Source organism: Hirundo rustica, chromosome 6, assembly GCF_015227805.2.
Source record: "Hirundo rustica isolate bHirRus1 chromosome 6, bHirRus1.pri.v3, whole genome shotgun sequence".
Lineage (NCBI taxonomy): Eukaryota > Metazoa > Chordata > Aves > Passeriformes > Hirundinidae > Hirundo > Hirundo rustica.
In genome coordinates, this window is record NC_053455.1 from 31701628 (window position 1) to 31721114 (window position 19487).

The 19487-nt window shown below is 39.4% G+C and overlaps 1 protein-coding gene across 20 annotated transcripts in view; it reads right to left on the reverse strand.

Moving 5' to 3' along the window:
* RAD51B (RAD51 paralog B) overlaps positions 1 to 19487 on the reverse strand; it is a 399430-nt gene that overhangs the window by 232652 nt on the left and 147291 nt on the right. For 16 of the 20 annotated variants that reach the window (XR_009207998.1, XR_009207999.1, XR_009208000.1 and 13 more), the window contains exons 8-9: positions 8809 to 8905; positions 4028 to 4069 (exon numbers count right to left, since the gene is read on the reverse strand). Coding sequence is in view for 16 of the 20 variants with exons in the window: in XM_058421129.1 (XP_058277112.1) it covers positions 4028 to 4069; positions 8809 to 8905 (139 nt within the window). In the remaining 4 variants the exon portion in view is untranslated. The remainder of the gene's footprint in view (positions 1 to 4027; positions 4070 to 8808; positions 8906 to 19487) is intronic. The other 4 variants (XR_009208001.1, XM_040068175.2, XM_040068176.2 and 1 more) reach the window with 1 other exon arrangement.

Genomic DNA, 19487 nt, shown 5'->3' on the forward strand with positions numbered 1-19487 from the left:
AATTAGTAAAAACGTAGCCTTCCTTTAGAATTTCCTCTTTCTACCATTTCTTCACCCATCTTCCTCCACTGCACTGTGACCACTTGAGCTGCTTTTCTCTGAATGCTTTTTTTTTTTCATTTTTTAGTGTAACTGATATTATGAGAAGACTAGTAGAGTCCAGACGAGATTAATTTTGTTCATATGAAGCATGCAAAATCTGCTCATGCTCTCTATTTTAATTAAGAAATAATGTACATATGTATATTGTCTTTAACTGTTGTCTTATGTTTGGGTTTCAATGTAATATTTTAGGAGCAGACTGTCACTGGGAAGAAGTCCATTCACATGACAGAGCACCCAGCTTCAACCTCCAAAAAAGGCTGACAGGTTATAAACTTCCATAATTTAAGACAATAAATCATTATTGCAATAATAAAGCAGGAAATAGACACAAATTAAGCAGAAACACCAATGTGCTCTTTTTATGATTAAGGGGAATCATCAATCATAGAAACTGCCTGAGATTAACAAGGAGCCACTTTTTTCAAACATCCTGCAGTAAACCCAGAGGAAACCCAGCTGGAACTGCAACTAGAGTATAGGCATGAGATTCTAAAATTATCCTATGCCCCCTCATCCTCTCCTTCCCTTTTGGTATAGCATTTGCACCTCAGGTCACTGTTACCTGCTTCAAGTTCTGCAGGTGAGCCATATGTTTCACGCAATGCCACAAGCCAAATATAACTACCATAGTGATGTTTTCCTGTGTACCAAAATCCTTCTGGTCCCTTCCAGCTCCACCAGAAGAAAGATCCAGTAATGGTACTATAAAAATCCAGAAGAAATGGGAGTGCATGCTGCTGATTGCTAAATATTTTTTCCCGACCCTCTGTACAGATTTAAGGATAACCCACAGTGAGTTAAGACTGTTAAATTAAGAGAATTTAATTGGTCATTGTTCACAGGGGCAAGTGGTGTTCAGCTCTTTCTTACCCTTGAATTGCATTTTTTACAATGCAGTTTCAAAGATAAGTTCCACTAACACTGAGGTGCAGCGTGTAGGGCTGCAGAAGGAATTCAAACCAAGCCAGGCCTCATGTTTCTGATTTAAACTACTGATTTGCAGGACCACAGTAAAAAGTTCTATATTCGCTCACACTGAAATATGAGTTAATCTTACTTTTAAACATTTTTAGGGCATAAGGAAATGACAAACTGCAAATTCTTACAATATTTTACAGTTAACGTGCCATCAACTGAAATTCAGTGACTGACTCATGCATGCTCTCAAGCTTAATGCAGTTGCAGGAACACAGGAATAAGCTGATGTGTGCAGCAGAATTCAAGAAAACCCATCCTACTTTGCACTGGAAGGTGTAGCATGTACAGCATTTTTTCTCAGTGGAGGTAAGACACTTAGCAGCTGAGAGGCAGCAACTTCTAACCACTCAACTATGACTGTAATCACGTCTGTTACTGTGCTTCTCATTAGATACACAAATGATTTCCCAGCAAATGTACCTGAAGGGTCTTGGATTACAAATCATTGATTAACGATTGTAAGTCACACCAAGTCTTCAGAAAGAAACCACAACAAAGCAGTAAAATTTTGCATGCTCTCATCGTGGCAATTAGGCTATGAGGAATGGAGATTCTCTTAAACTGATATATAGAGGTCTTTGAATGCTACTGCTGAGAGTTTTCAATCTTTCTGTAGTCTAGATCAAGTGATTATGCAGATGTCATTCAACTTGGAACTTCCACAGACATGTACAGTCTCTGCAACACTGTTTCACCGAGAGATTTATGTTTTGATTAAAAAGCCGTTAAAATTTAGCTGGATGTTATTATGTCACCACTTTCCACTTGGTGAAATATAGCATCAAAACTAGTACAGGCGAACATAACTGTTATCATGAAATCTAACTGCTCCATACACCACCACAACCCTGCCTCACGCAGAAACAATCACGGTATCATTTCCCCTAATGGTTAATATCATTTGTTCCAGGCCTGGTAATGATGGTGCACTTCCTTGTGCTGCTCCCTACAACCAGAAGGGCTTTTTTCTTTCCACTGAAGCACAAGAGTGCAGACTCTAGTACTGTTAAGAGCACAGAGTTACAAGAAATGTGAATATAGAACAAACACAAGAATGAAATCCTATTTTGAGAAGGCTTGTTTTTCCCTACATGCTTTAATGGGTTTTATCAAGGTTGCTCCTCTTTTTGGTGTATTCTGTTTACCTGTCCTGAAGTGGATGTACTATGCTGTCGTCCAGCAGGTTAAGGAACATGAGCTTCTTCTGTGATTTGAGAGTATAAGGCTAACAGTCCTCTTCATGAAAACGGGAGAAGTAACTCAAAGATAGAACAGACTAAAGGAATAAAAAGCTTCCCACAGAATTGTTAGCTGCTGAAGAGGATTACAGGGTCTCTGCTGGAGCAGATTCTTAAAATGCAGCTGAGACATGTAGTCCAGCAGCAAAATAAAGAATTAAAAACAAACAACTCCAGCTGTTTCGTTACTTAGCTCACATGAACCAGAACCAGTGACTTAAGCAACTCTATCAACTCTGACACTGAAGTCAGAGATGCCCAGGGCTCAGACCTGGAGGCAAAATCCTGTGACTCACTGAGCTCTCTTGTCCCATCTTGGAAGGGTTCCTGATATTGGGCCCAAACACCGATCAAACCATCAGGTGAGGAGAGTAATTCATATCAAAGCAAACACAGAGGCAAATCTCACTATGCTCCCCTATATCATTGTGACTGTAGCAAAACCATGCAGCAAAAGCTAAACTGTGGCACTTCTCTATAAGCCATAAACCAAGAAGAGAACTGCATTAGAGAATCACAGAATGGGTAATGTTGGAAGGGTCCACAGTGGATCATCTGGTCCCACCTCCCTGCTCAAGCAAGGTCATGCTAGAGCATATGGCACAGGATTACATCCAGATGCTTCTTGAATATCTCCAGTGAGGGAGACTCCATGGTATCTCTGGGCAATTTGTTCCAGTGCATGCTCACTCACACAATAAAGAAGTTCTTCCTCATGTTCAGGTAGAACTTTCTGTGAATCAGTTTCTGCCCATTGCCTCTTGTCCTGTTACTTGACACCACCAAGAAGAGCCTGGATCCACCCTCTTGGTACTCTCCCTTCAGATATTTATATACACTGATATGGTCCCCTCTTTACCTTCACAGGAATGTGCTTTAATTTTTAAGGTTCACACCTGCACACTAGTCTCACTTGGGAAATTTCCTCCTCAGTATGCACAGACATGGTCTAATCAGTGGAATTCACCTTCCAAAGAGTCTGGAAATACCATCTGTGTTATTTGTACTCATTGCCTTTTTGCATATTTAAAATTTACTAAGTTTCACAGGGTCCACATTAGGGGTCACAATCAAAAGACCTTTCTTACACCATGCCAGAAGGTTCTTGAGTTTCAACATGCTAATAGACTCCACACAGATTATACCACAATGGCAAAAAAAATAAAAGGGGTTTAGTAACTATTCCCAAATTCTTGGGCCTCAAAAGATCAGAGTGAATCCATATTAAAATGATATGGTATTAATTTATGAACTGTCCTATTCAAAAATGTATTATAATTAACTAACATACCGCTTCTATGCTCCAATACAAACTACCTCCTCAAAACTGTGTAAACCAGACCACAATTAGTTTACAGAGCGTTCAGCTAAAATACTAAAGGCCTAAAAGACACCAAACTGTTGATATTTTCCAATGCATTTAAATTCCTCTCATTCCGGAGAACTTCACAAGGACCTGAACTATTTTGCATTAGCTTTAAAACTACACTGAGGAAGTGTTTTAGAAACTTGTTTAACAGCTGCTTGATTCATAAGCTCACGCTTCCTGCAAAACAGGTATGTTTATGCTTCACAGAATAGACTTTTTAATTTTAATTAAGTCACCTGTGGGTCCAACCCTAAGCATTAAGTATACACATAAATCACTAAATAAACAATCCTAAACCAACCAACAGTCTCTGATCTCTGGAGGCTCCTCAGCTCACCTGATAATTCCTTCAGTGTTTTCACTCCATTTGGCACCAGAACTGAAAAAAGGAGATTTGAAAGGAGAGAAGTAGTAAGCTACAGAACTCATCTTACTGCAGTGAAGAGGTCAATCCATTATTTTCCCCATAGGAATATCTTGAAATATTAAGAAAAAAAAACTTGCAGACTAAAAATAAAGCCCCAAATTTCAAAAAAAAAAAAAGTAAACTGAGGCTGGAAGAATAAAACAATTTAACCATAATATGTCAAGGGATCAAAGGCAAAGCAAGGAAGAGAAGCTGAAGATTCCAGCTTCAAACCTGCTCCTAAACTTAAGTAGGAAAATCCTGTGAGTGGGAGATCTTATGGTAGCTTAGTGTTCTCCAGTCTCCAGGACACAAAAGACTACTGCTGCTCAACAGCTTAAAAGAATTTAATATCAGAGCAACAAAGATGAAAAGGTCTGACTAAACTCATTGTTCACACCGTGCACTAAAAATATACAATGCTATGACAAACCACTTGATAAACACAAATGACAAAAGACTGAACACTGGCCTCCCCAGATCTAGTGCAAGTTTTAAGACAAATTTAAACACAAAATAATTCTGACTTTTTCAAACAAATATTTGAAAGTACTAGCTGAGACTGAAGAAGCCCAAGACAGCATTCCTTTTTTTTTGCCTGACGCTTTGTGCAGAGTGGGAGGAGGATACAGCTCTTGTTCATACCAACATGCCCCTGAATTTTTTCCAAGAAAGATGGAGTTTGGCTTTGATGTCTGTGAGAGGAAGTTAGAGCCTGCAGCTGGCAAATACATTAATAGCATAGGCACTGGTGAACTAGAAGGGACCTCAAGTAGGTCATCTTGTCCCATCTCTTTGCAGCACACAAATGAAGCACAGATTTCCCTGTCCACCTAGTGCTAAAGTATACAGGCTTAGAATTAGCTTCTAAAGACTTTTTATATTAGGTAAAACTTAGTCATGTGAATTCACAAAAATATTAAAAATAGTACAGTCACAGACACAGATAACTTGTTTGAAAAACCCATTAACAATCATACAAAATATTTCCACTGTTCATGAAGCCTAATGTGGCTTGAACCCTTTTTTTTAAAATAAATTACTATTTTTATTGTGTAAGAGCTATTTTTTTATAATGAAATGATAAAGCATTAGTTCTTAGGGTACTCCTGGCCATGTCTGACCACCCCTGCAATGTAAAATAACTCCAAGTTGTCTTTGACTGGAAGAACTAAACAGAGGCTATTCCACAAAGCAAGGATAGAAGTGAAACAGCAAGGTCCACCATCATGCTCCAGACTATCCCCTCCAATGACACAATTTGAGAGATGGCTATGTAAAAATGGTGAGGTTAGAAGAAAAAACTGAGTTTGGTTCCTAGGGAAGAAGTGACAGCATTACATGTCTGAGGAATTCAGAGCTACAGAAAAATATTAGTCCTAACTCCTTCAGTTGATAATCTGACAAGCATGTAAAGGCCAAATGAATGCAAGGACTCAGACTATACGTAGAGAAACTCTGGCATTTTATTCATTACTTTAATTTGTGGCAAACTATGCTTTTTTTTTTTTTTTTTTTGTCTATCTGGAAGCAGAAGTATGCACAGATCTGGGAATTTAGCTGGACATCACCATTTCCTACAAGAAATACCAACAAACAGTTCATGAATTCTTACATTGCTACATAAGTGGTGGGATTTTACAGCCAGCACTGCTTTTATAAATCCATTAATGTTCTCATAAAAATCTAATGTATCTTTAGGACACAAGTTTTCATGCACTAGATTACAACTTTACAGAAGACAAACTCTGAGCCTGAAACAGCTTGACAATGTCCTTTCAGCTTGTTCATCAGATTAACTTTCTGTCACACATCAGATGAACAGCTTCCTTGGTTTCTTGCCTAATCTAACACATAACCCAAGCAATTATCTTCTCAAGCACAATTAGAAGGAAAACCAAAGGACACTATAACATTTCACTTCTTTCTAATAGCACATTTAGTTTGAAATTTTCATTTCTGCCTCTGTCTAAGAAAGATTACCCTTTTAGCAAACCATTTATAGTGAAGGGACTCTGATTTCAGATAGGATTAAAACAACATATTAGACATATACAAACCAAGCAGTCTGAGTTGCTTACAGGACTAATAATGTGTTATGGGTCCTTTCACATCTAGGTCACTGGTTCAAATTCAGCTCTAGTTGGTGATGAGTGACAAGGAACAATGAGGTAAGAACCCAGTCACAAATCTGGCCTCTTATCCCTGACTTGGCAACATATACTCTTTGTGCACTGGCCTACTCAACTAACTACTCTCTCCTGTAAATTCTACAACTCTACAATTTACTTTCCTGTAAATTCTCTTGTAAAAGAGTAGTAAGTATTATTACTATCATACTAACTCTAGAAGACTTTAATAATTTAGGAGTCTGAAAGTACAAAAGATTACCAGAAGTTTATTGCTGCTTTCAGGCTGTGCAAGAGTTAACATCCAAATACATTAAGGGGGAACTTTCTCAGGACAGGTCAACACCGTGATGTTAAAAAAACCCACCAAAACACACTGGCCACACTTGTGTATTTTGATAGGAAGATAAACATGGAAATCAGATGTTAAATGAGCCTGAAATTCCACATTTACTCACAGATAGACGGCAGAGGTTAAGAGTGATGAAAAATGGAAATCCAGAAGCAGACAATTTACAAATAAGAAAGACATAGGGAGAAAAGCATGTAAGTGTGGAGATGCACTGTGTTCTTCCATTACACAACACAGTAAGTAAATGCCATATCAATGTTAGTCAAGGAAGGAGGGAAGGGAGAGAAGGAAAGGAGTTTATCAGCCCGACATCCCTTGATAAAACTTGAATTGCCAAAGCAGCCTGCACTGCTGGCATCTGTACTGCTCTTGTCCTGTGGCAAAAATAAATGTTTCCATTTTCAACAAGTATGATGCTGACATATTTTACTACTTCGGATCCTTAATTAAAAACAAGGAATGAGAGCAATAAAGGAATAAAACACAGAGCACCAATACGCTTTAACTCATTATTAAGTTAAAAGGTGAAAAGCTGTGGTGGCAGTTCAGACATGACATGATAGATTCATTAATAACCTGTAACTGCTAGAAAAATCACTATGCCATCTCTTGTGTACCCCTGATTCTAGAATACTCTTGAATTACAGCTCGTAGACAGCACTGAGAATCTTTCATATCTGCTGGGAAATTGAGAAACATTTCAACTATTCCATGTGTTTTTCCTAAGTATCTTCAAATATTTTAACCACAGGACAAAAACATGTTTTACTGAAAATATATTTTGTTATTACTCCCACTTCAGAATCAGCTGTGCCTTTCTTTCCAGAGGAAACTCATCCACAGCAATTCTAAAGGACAAAGAGAAGCACAAGTACTGTAATCAAGACAACGCAGAACAACTTTGTGCCAAGAAGGAAATGATAAAGGTGAAAAATTATGCCCTTATCTTCCAAATCTAGTTACCAAATTTCAGATCTTTCTGCCAGAAGTAGGGAGCAGTATTTGAGCCATGTACTTCCGAGATACTTTGGCAATGGGTGGAGCCAATAAAAGCCACTAGCACAATTCCAAAACTGTTTATGGGCCATGGTTTGCCAGACCCGTATGGACAAAATTACGAAGTAAACACATTAATCAGTGTTAAGGCATTGCACTGAAGTTACTTGCTACTCCCTGACATTCTATTTAAATCTGCTTTCAACCCCTTTCTCTTGTCCACTGAAATGACTTTCAGAAATAATGTCAGTTTTAACCACTGCTTAGTTATTTTTGCCACAAAGCTGTACTTGTGTTAAGTCAGACAAGCTTCAGACAACTGTGTGTGATCAATCCGAACACAGAGAAGCTGATGAGAACCTCCAGAAAGTGCAGCAAGGAGACAAAGAGGGCAAATACCCATGTTATGCAAAGTGAAAAGTCTACATGCAAGTATCATGCCTTTACAAGAAAGAAGAGCATCACTTTGCATCATACATTTGGGTCTAGCCATGAACTGAACACTAAATAACAAAGTTTTCTGTGTCCATTCCTCATGAGGCTACTCTGACTATTCTTTACAAGTGGGGAAAATTGAAATTATTATACTACTTTGTAAATCTTGATTCAGAATTACCTTCTCTTCTTCGCACACTAAGTCCTCACTACTACTCAAAAAAGTGCTTTTCTCTAATACTACGCAGAAAACAGAAGCACGAAGACGTAAAGTAATATATCACAAAAATCCCCATATTACATTCACGTAACAGAGAGATGCAGTCTGAGGCACTGTACTTGAAAACCAAACAAGCATAATTCAAGGAACAGGACTGAGAATCTGCTTTCCATCCTTTGTGACCAGTTGTTTCTCTTTGGAATCACTGATAACCATTAGATAAGATGAAATTTGCAGACTAGCCTGTGTATTTACTCTTGCAGCACCTTTAGAAGACGGACAAAATAATGCTTTAAATGCACGTGAGAGACCGTACAATGCTGAGAAACTGACACGGCTCAAAAATTCATTCCCAGCCTTTAGAAAGTGTCTGATCCTTTTAGCTACTCCACATACTTTCTTTTCTATTTTAAATGGATTTTCAGAGAAACTGGAAAATAATTTTGTTTCAAGACTATGTTAGGTTAGACTTTATAATTTGACTCTCTCAGCCCCCCCAGTATTTCAACAGAAGACTGCAAGTTACAGCGTGGATTTGTGTCCGTGTAGAGTTTCAGTTCTGATAGAAGGGATTTCTTACCTTCAGACAGGGACAAATCATCAGCTGGAGACACCAGGTCTGCCCTGATCGCAGGGCCACAGCTCAGCGATGTGGTAATCTGATTCGTCAAGATAACCTGCAAACAGACAAGGAGAGGGGGATGGGAAATGAATTTTTATAGCTACTGGAAGGCAGAGAGAAGCCCAGGACTGGAATCCTCCGGGCATAGCATCGAGATGACCCTCTATTCTGTTCTGCAGCAAATTCAACACTCAGAACATTTCGAACTACCTGCAGAAACTGAGTCAATTGCAAGAAGGGAAGAAAAGGGATATTGTTAAAAAGATTAAATACTGAGTAACAAGTATGTTGATACATACAGGTACCTTAAATGAAACTGCTGTTCAGAAGAACTTTATCTTTTGCTCATCTTCCATGAACAATTTGATGCGCCTTTCAAAAACCCACCATTTTCTTCCTAGGCAAGCAGGAAATCTATTTCCCAAGTAATTTCTGCACTTTCTTCCTTTGCCTGAAACACAGGGCCGTGGAGAAAGGTGTGCTAGGGGTACATCCCTACTGATCTGAAGAACAAAGTACTAAATGTGACAGGGCTATCTTTACAAACGGGGATTTCTGACTGTTTTTCAGGATCACAAGATTCTGATAAACAAGACTATAGTACCCACAGTGCTCTCCTCTGACAGCTTGAGCAATAGTCATGCTTACAAGAGATGAACAATTTCTTGCACCTTTGAACACATACTGTTTTTTAGTAACAGAAAACACTAAGCAAATGCTGCAAATACCACAGAGAGAAGAACATAGCTATAGCCACAGTTATCTCATAATGCTTTGGCTCTCTAAGCAGCTGCACTTTTTGCAATAACAGTTGGTCTCCACTTTGCTGACTGACATAAACTACAAAAATTTCTTTTTTTTTTTTTTTTTAAAGAACCGAAATGATTCTTCTACTTCCACTAAGAACAGACAAATTTCAAACAAACTCTCTTTCAAATTAATGGCCTGTCTTCAGCTGTATTTGACACAGGAGAAAAAGAGAAAGGGATCCTACACAATACTTAGTGAATGCAGTTTCACAATGCTACTGGAATAAATTAACAAATTACCACTTCTAAAAGGAAGAGGAATTTCTCTGCTCTGCTCTTCTCTCCACTGCTTGTCCCTCCCTCTGATCATGGCTTCCTCCTGCCTTCTAGCACTTTCAGCAGTAAGGTATGACACACTCTCCCCTTTCTTTTGAAAAAGAAACATCTCTCTCGTTGTGAGACCCCACACAAGCTGTGTCAGGTCAACGAGTTGTAACTGGAGTGGTGGTGCTGCAGGGTATTGTGTTTTCTTCAGGCAGCATGACATGAGGTGCCAGCAGTGTGATGGAGTAGGCGACCTCTACAAGACCCTACCTCCCTGCTCATGCCAGCCCACCCATCTCTGTGCTTGTAAACAGGCATGATGGTGCCTGAGAGCTTTATGGACTGTATCAACAGGACTACATTGAGAAGAGTGTAAGTCAAATCCTCCCTTACTCAACAGGAGTTCAAGACCTTCAGAACTCCATAGTGATATCCCTCATGCTCATCTGCTATTGACTACAAGCTCTAAACAAACTTGAGGTAGCTGTGATCATTCTGCACAGCTTAACCACAGCATGCACTTTTTGTGAGTGGGCATTTATGATCATTGCAGTGAACATGGACATGGTAGATACCAGCCTGGCTTGGTCATACACCTGGGTTAAGGTGCAGCTTGCAATACTGCTAACAACGGACACGTTACGCCCCTCTGCTGTTTTCCCCAGAGCTGCTGCGTGCACCTATGAGCACCCAAAAGCAGACAGCAAAGGGTCTGGTACACAGAACTCTTGGCTGCCACTGATGGCTGACTTGTTCATAAGATTACAAAGCAAGATAATTCAACTTAGTAACAAGGAAAAAATAAAGTCACTTTTCCTTTTTTCTTGCTGGGATACTTATCTTCCATTTTAGTGAGCTTGTTCATCCTTGTGATAGGATGGGCATCAAAACTGGCTCAAGGCAAATGAAAGGAGTAGGCAGCCAAGAGTCAGTAGATATAAGGAAGGATAAGGAAGTATGTGAGACCTTTCCTTCTTGAAACCATTCTCACTTTGTTTCCACTGTATCACAAAAGCCACAGACTCACATATCCATAGTATCCAGTACTAGAAAATGTGCTGAAACAGAACACACCAACAAACTTATACTCACACGTACTGGTGAGGTATGAAGTTTTCATTGGCACACTTTGCAATGATCACATTATTAACAAGTATCAAACTCTCTAAGTGGTTCAATCACCCCAGACTTGTGCCAAAATAATCTTTGTGCTGTGCTGTCACGTATTTTATTATTTATGCACCACATTTTAAAGAAATGTTACCATGCTCAAAGAACATTTTTAATAGAAAAAAATACCTAAGCACACCATATTTCATATTGCTTTCCTTCAAAGGAAACTAACTTTGAAGGCTTCAAAAAAAATCAAAAGAAAAATGAACAAGAAGAATAATGCATCTGCTTTTGTTTCTTTTTTTTCATCTTCTGGATTCCTCCTTAACCAGGAACTCCACAGCACTGTTAGCTGTAGGACTGAAAATCTTCTTCATCTTTTATGTTTAACTCAAGCTATGCCTCTGAACCTAGATTTCAATTTCTGCTATATCCTTCAGTAACTATTCAATACCAATATCCCAGATTCCCTGCTATACGGTTTAAAAAAATCAGTTAAAAGAGCAGAGTCCTAGCCAAGTAAATGTTCCTCTCTGACTTGCTCTGAGGATGGGAATTAAGCATATTCTGAGTTCCGTGACTTCACTGATGGTTACACATTTGCTTAAATAAATATCTAAATTCTATCTTGAATAAGCACACTTCCTCTGAGATGATGCCATATATGTATACAGAATGCTTATTTTGGAATTAATTGAAAATTATTTCCCATTTCTACAAGCCTGCAGAACCAACACAAATGCAGGTCTCCCATGAAATGAGTTCAGCCACAAGACAAAGCTGTTAGCTAAGCACTAAATTTGGCATCAAATTCCCTGTCATACTTCTGCAGCCTCACCTACTGCAAAATTCTTTCACCAGGTATAGGAATTCCTATTATCGTATATATACACGCACATATATATGTATTTTCACATATCTTTGTGCAGCTCCCATAACACAGTTTGAACCTCACTCAGAGTGTGCAGAGTACTCCAAACCTCTCACTAGGTCAAATAAGCTGTGTGGGTCACTAACAAAAGAAAAGAGCTGGTGCCTTGCTACAGTTATGGAAAAAAAACAACAACAACAAAAAAACACGGCACCCAGAGTCAGCAAGCTCCTCTGAATAGATACATCTATCTTCAAAACTTCAATCATGTGCCCTTACTGGAAAGTGCCAAGTTTTATTTTTCCATGAGTAAAACTTTGGTTGTTAAGACTTCGGCAGTGAAAAGTGCCATTTAAATGAGACCATACATTTTCAGCAGTCACCAGTCCTTACAGGCATTCAGCTTGAAGCCCTGAATACTGTTATCACATCACTCCAGTGGCACATTTAAAGAATTTATTAATTTTCCCCCAAAGTTTCCTTTGTGAATCCGAAAGACATGCTTTACAATCCCTTTCTGCTATCCTTTGAAATGGTTCGACGTATTCAGAGAGTTGCAAATAAGCGTTTGAGGGAATGATTAAACTTGTGTGTGATATGGAGAGAACACACAGGCAGACAAAGGAGATCTAGTGCGAAACAGCTCTGTGACTTTCTGGTGAGGAATCATATTTGTGCATGGACAGCATCAGCTGAGTCTCACACATTGCTTCATAAATGTGTACACAGAATATAATTATATTTTTGATGTTAATTGTACTGTTTTTCTACAAACCACCAAAAAGAAGGTTTGGGTTGGTCTGATAGGTTGCCACACTTGAAAGAAACTACAGTGCTTGGGCTGTCAGTTCAAGCAGGCTTACTAGAGAGTGCTTTGCACTGAACTAGCAGTTCACCTTTTCATTGTAGATTTGCCATTAATTTAACCTGTTTAGTACAGGAGACCTGCCAAGACCTCAGGCTAAGTAGGTAAAGAAAAATTGCCTCTGTTGGGTTTCCTTGGACATATAGTGTGGTATCTTTGGACAGATACCAGCCTAGTGGACATCATTACCAGCCATGCACAGCTTCCTCTCTAGAGGTTCAAAGCCAGTCATATGTGTATTAACTTCCAGCAGAACATTCAACAGTGAGAATATTGCTACATGGTATTTTGATGTTATCATACTGAAATACACAGTATTTTAAAATATATTGTATTTAAAAAAACACCCAGTATTTTAGGAGCTCCTATTTCCAACATCAACTAATGGAACAAAATATTTTCACTGCCACTAAGAGTCACAAAAAGCCACCATACCTCTCCACACATAACTGTGTCCTGACATGCACAACAGGTAGTTTTGCTATCACTTTTATGTTCCTACTTCAAGATGAACAAAGGGTGTAGGGCTTCTTCAGTCAGCAACTGTGCCTGAATGGAAAATGCTCTCCACTACTAAAAGAGGGAAGAAAGTGTCAGCTAGACAGCTCTGCAATACTAGAAGCATGCTTCAATGCAGTCTCCCATGGTGTTCAACAAACCACTGCCTTTAAGCTTTCAGCCTATTTGTTTGCAATTGTTCAAAAGAGCTATTTAACAAGCAAAAATTTACAGTCCTCAGCCTTCCAACTCTGACAGAATTACCAACTCTTAGGAAATTCAGATTCAGATTTCAAAATCCTTTCTGGGAAAAAGTCTTCTTCTTAAAATACCACACAAATTATGGACCACACAATTTCCAAGTCTTTTACTTCAATTTTTACTGCAGCACAGCCACCTCAGACTGTAAAATAACCCCATCTAACCATTACAAGTGTTATGACAGCAAGAAGAATTAGAAAACCCAGAGATAAACACAAGAAGACAATGGGAACACATTTTCAACTTCCTAATTTTAGACCTGTTTAAAAAAAAACCTCATAACTTACTCCTCTGATTACCCTCTCACTTTTTATAGGTGCCAATACATGGAAAAAAATGGACACAAGGATTTCGCAAGGAAAACAGCATTCAGGTTCCAAACAGATCATTGTTACTCCTATGATTTAATCCACAAGTCAACAACAGTGTTAATATCCTACTAAAATCTTTATATGTTGTTGTGAAAAGAGAGTCAGTCACCCTCCACTGATGTGACTTCAGCAGATGCTAGGTTTTTGGAAGCATATTAGAAAAGTAAAAAATAACTTATTTATTGTGCCTAAACTCACAACACCCCCATTTATTTGGAATAGCAAAGTTCCTGCATATGCAGAAAATCCCTGCAGGTCCTGGGAGAGAGTTGGCCTAAGAACTTTACACAGAAGAATAAGCAAACTATTTTTTGTTTGGTTATTTACACAGTACAATTTTTCAAGTACTCCTCCTCTGCCCTTCCTAGACCACACTGAATCTACTAAATCTGACTTTGTCATCCTTGTAAATCCAGTTGAGTAAATAAGCCATTTTCTGTAAACTTGTGGTCTTAGCCTCCTTGTTAGTTTATTGCAAAATTAAAGGGAGCTCAGCACAGAACTATCAATCAGTAACCAGCAAAGGTATAAAGTCTTCTGGAGTGTACCAAAAGGCAAAAAACCACACTGTTTCATGAAATGGCTGTTTGTTAAAAGAACGAAGCAGAAATCCCCATTTCGCATGCAACACTATTTAGGAAAACTCTTATTAAAGGCTTCCTGTTGAGCTGGGAGAGCAAGCACAAGAACACTTGCAATAGTCCCAAATTACTCCACCCTTATTAGCCCATGAATTTTGTGGTTTTCACTGTGCTCAAGAAACGTCACTAGAGAGCACCAAGTACAAGTGACAAGTCAGTGGGACTGGGAAGATGACTCTGCATGCTGAAGGAGAAGGAAGGGAAGTTTTACTGATCCCCAGCCAATCTTACTTCCAATCCCTGAGAAGGCACCTCTCTCCCTTTTCCTGAAAAACAGAGCTTTTAATGAGGCATTCATGTAACAGCTCAAAACAATAAAGGACGGTGCACCAAGCAACACTACAGTCAGACGGGGCCGGCAGCAACCCTGAAAACAGAAAAAGGGAACGGTGAGAAAAATGGGGTGAAAAATCATGCCTCAAACAGCTGTGAGAACCACAGCCTTCTCCTTGAAAACCTGTTAAAGATCCTCAAGACTGGCACCAGTCTGCTCAAGGAAGAATCCTAAATCACCACCATCTGTGACAACAACAAGATATTTGTGTTCTTCATCTAAGCTCCACACTGAATTGTTTTTTTCTTCAAGTTCTGTTTCTTTGGGGAGATTTTCTTCAGCATCAGTGGCCATTTACCACAAAGGCTGTCAAAAGTTGTGCAATACCTCAGCAGAACTTCTACTTAATATTCACAAGGAAGAAAACGTGCTTAACACTGAGCATGGGAGTTACAAACAGAAAAAGAAAGGGTCTGAATGCAGTACTGAGAGCTCCTAACCAAAATACGAGTTTTCAGGAGGGAATGTCAAGTGCCCACAGCTACAGCAGCAATTGAAGCCAGTTACTGCTCCACAGGGCCTCACCTCACAGGAGACTGGCTTTTAGTGAGAAAATCCTCCGCACAGTCGAGACAGCTCTGGGCTCCAGGACCAAATTAAACATATTTATATCACAACTACTATAATGACAGGAGATTAAATACATATACATATCTTCATTCTTAGAAAATGCAAACGATTTTGGCTCACACAAACCAAATACAAAAGAAAAATCCCAACAGTTCATCATCTCAAATCCAAGCAAATCACCACACCCACCCAATACTTATCCCACTAGGTGTCTCGTATTCCTTAACTGAGCAGCCACCAGCCCAGCAGCTCAGGTTTCTGCGGGGAAGAATGTAAATAATGTCAAATACTCTATGAAGCCCAGATAATACAAGTAAAAAGACTTCTAATACATGAAATTCCCATGTCCAAAGTCAAACACCACTTCTGGTGTTTAATCAAGGCCTAACTAAGATACTCAAAAGTATCTCTACATGTTTTACTAAAATGGGTGTAGCACAAAGCTGCTTCACTGCAGGCACGAGCAATACACAAATGCCCACATTTAACAACTGTTGCTAACCCAAACCAGCTGAAAGACGAAGCACCCATTACAGCTATCTTGCCTAAAATATGACAGAGGAACAGGCTGGTAACAGTGATACACAAGCCAGAGGGAAGCAGACGGATATTCTCAGATATAGCATAACAGCTACCCTGACTGAAGGCAAAGCCAAGAGCTGTTAGAATTCACATCTCAACCAACATTACCAGAATTTGGCATAATTCCCTGAATAACAGATAGATACACATAAACCACTGGAAGCCTATTGAGAACCATTTCCTAATCCCACACGCAATGTATACTCCTGCAAGTGCTGGCCTTGCCTCACAGGAATTTCACCTGCACCCATTTTCATCAGAATCCAGGGGGAAAAAAAAAAAGGCAATTAAACAGCATAGAAACAAGAAAGCATGATTCTCTGGAAAGCTCACTAGCACCTTTTAAAAGATTAGAGATCTGTTGATCAGGACACATTGCTGGCTAGCTACAACCTTCTTAGAGCTCTTAGGAGAGAGAGAACTGCCAGCTCTTGTTTTGCCAAGGTATCTCTAATCAAAATTTCTCCTCCTTCATCCCTCAGTGAGACAATTCATAGCAGCAGAGGTGATTTTATAGTTACTGGATTTCATGGGGTATAAATAGGACTTGGAAGAAACCAAGGTACCTTTCAGAGATTAGCCACTGTATTTACATCGAACTTCTGCTTTCCATAGGAAAAGTACAAAGTTACACAATTCTATTCCATAAGACTTTTGAAGAAGTGTCAACTCACATCTCTGCCAACTGCTTAAAAAGCATCACAAGGAATTAAAACTTCCAGCAGAAGAACAAGAAACAAAGCAAAACAAAAGCATGCTGTTCTCAGGCAGCTACACGCCTTCAAGTTGAAATAGCTACCACCCAGCAACAGCCTTGAGGTCTTTAGCCTTTCCTACTCTGTGAACAGGGAATGCAGCCAACACAAACGTAACCTTCAAAATCCACACCGCAGCTCCCTTGTGCTGTGCTGCCCAGGAGAAGGGTTTGTGTGCCAGCAAGGCCCTCACATCCAGCAGCCTGCACAGCCCTGTTTGCAGAGACCTACGTCCCCCGAGAGGGATGGCCACCCGCCCTCATATCCTGCCAGGCACCTAGAGCTCCCTGTTAAGTTTCCAGCAAATCTTCCTCCACCCTCCCCTCCAGCCCCTGCTTAATGCTGGCTTTCTGAACTGATCTTTCCCGAGTGTGTAGCAAGTGATGTACCACAGGAAGAGACTGCTCTGACGCTGGCTGAGGCAACGCAAAGCACCTCACAGGAAATCAGTGCAATCCACAGGCAACTTTTACAGCCAAAACCTGCTGCACTCTAAAAGAAGCGAGCACCACTGCTTAAAAGGGAGCTTTCTCATGAATGCCAAATTGTCTTGTAACAGAATAAATAAAATAAAATTATAAACTCACAGTTCACTCTTAGGCACTCTGCTGTTCTTTGCAACAACGCTTTTGGTTGGTTGAATTTGTTCTGTTTTGAAGGACAGGGAAAAATCTGGGTTGCCTGGAACACCAGCAAAGCAGTACAGAATTTCAGTTCTGCAATAGCATGCTCCAGATTGAGAGGAGAGACATCTCCCACACTTTCAAAAGACTGCAAGGAAGTAAAAATTTATGCTCACTTTTTTCCCAGTGAAAACCCTAGTTTAGTTTATTGGCACTAGCTAGTTGTCACTGGCAGATCAAAACAGACTGAAAGCTCTTTCTTTTCACTTACTGTGTTCAGACCTTCTACACAAATTCTTTGATATTAAATCTCACTGCTTCCTGGTGGAATAAATGTATTGTTACCCCTATTGTAGAGACAGATGCACAGACACTAAGCAGACTGACTAAAGGTACCACAAATGTTTATTACCATTCCTAAACCCTGATCTCAAGAACAGAGCTAGAAGTTGGAAAGGCTCATACTCCCCCAAGTACTCTAGAACACCTCAGGACTATCTAGTATGTACCCAGCACATAATATACATATAAATCTTTCCATATTTGGGGTTTCTTATTGTCGGGTTTTTTTATACCTGTCTATACTTAGCTTTTTCCTAACAACTCAACAGGAACATGAAATAATTAGAGAAGTGTCTATTATTCATTACTAAACTAATGAAGTTCTTTTAACAAGGTCTACTTAGGGCTCATGGCCTATTTCAAGTTGATAATTAGTGTACCAGCATTTTTATTTGATTTTGATGTTTTGACAAGCTCATCAGAAAGACCATTTACACTAATATACACATGCAGATCTGGACATATATAGCATATAAAGCACAACTTCATGTCATTAATTCCATTAATTCCTCAGATCCTTTCCAATTAGCTCCTTACAGCCCTCAAGGCAGTGGGTCACAGGAGACTTACCGAATCTTGGATACAAACTGAAACAGCTCAATGGGCTACTGTAATTTACAGCTTTGCTGAACAGCTTTAAAAACACCTTACCTATCTCCACCTTATCCCACCTCGTGACCCTATGCCAACATTCTTAAAAGGAGGACAGTGTTAGTTTAGACTGCTCCTTGGTATCTTGTGGAAGCAGCAGAAAGCATTTCTAGGATGTGCTAGAATATTTGTTCCCCTTGTCCATTCATTAAACTTTACATGCAGGTAACTACTGCCACCATCACATGGCTTCCTTTATTTTATATACAACATACTTTATCAGTACCACAGAAACAGAGCAAATCTTTTCTAGCCTATGGTTACATTAGAGAACACAGAATGTTTTACACCACACCACGGTTAGAAAAGTTTTCTTACTGTGCTGTGGCCTTTCACTGAACACATTTCAAGACACAGGATTTTTATACTTGTCTATAATGGCTATGCTTAGATAACCACAGAGCTTCATTTCAGTGTATGTAACAGTCAGTAGGTTTGAAGTACAGGGTAACAGGGAATTCGGATATATAACTCCATCCCCCCATTTGCCCAAGCTATTTGACAGGTCTGTAGCATATTAAGGTAGTGACTGATACTGCACAGAAGCCTGACAACCAATATATCGATAATTTTTACAAAACAAACTTGACACTGACAGCAGTAGTTAGTGCAGCTATGGCTGATTTAGTGAATGCCGTGTTCCTGCTATTTTCAAAGTTCAGTTATCAACCTCTATAGCTGCAATGGCTGCAAAAAAGTAGAAGTCATGCAGAAAACAAAATACCCAGACGCTGAGACAAACAGCCTGTCACATTGTCATCAGTTCCCCTTCCTTCCAACTCAGGGATCTAAAAGGTATGAAAGAACAGGTGAGAACAAAATAGATACATTACAAGCTGTAGGTATCAATTAACATTTCATTTAAGACATTTTCATACACCGAATTGCATTTACACATTTAGAGCCTAACCTACAGTTTAGCCAATAGTCTTTCTCTGCCAGAAATACTTATAGTATATCAGTCTCCCTTATAACACAACAATACAAAACACACCAGTCTGAACACTGGGGTAGTACTTTTCTGCTGCACCAGTGACTGCTTTCACAATCAACATATTTTAGTCCAATTGGAATGAAAGCCAAAGTT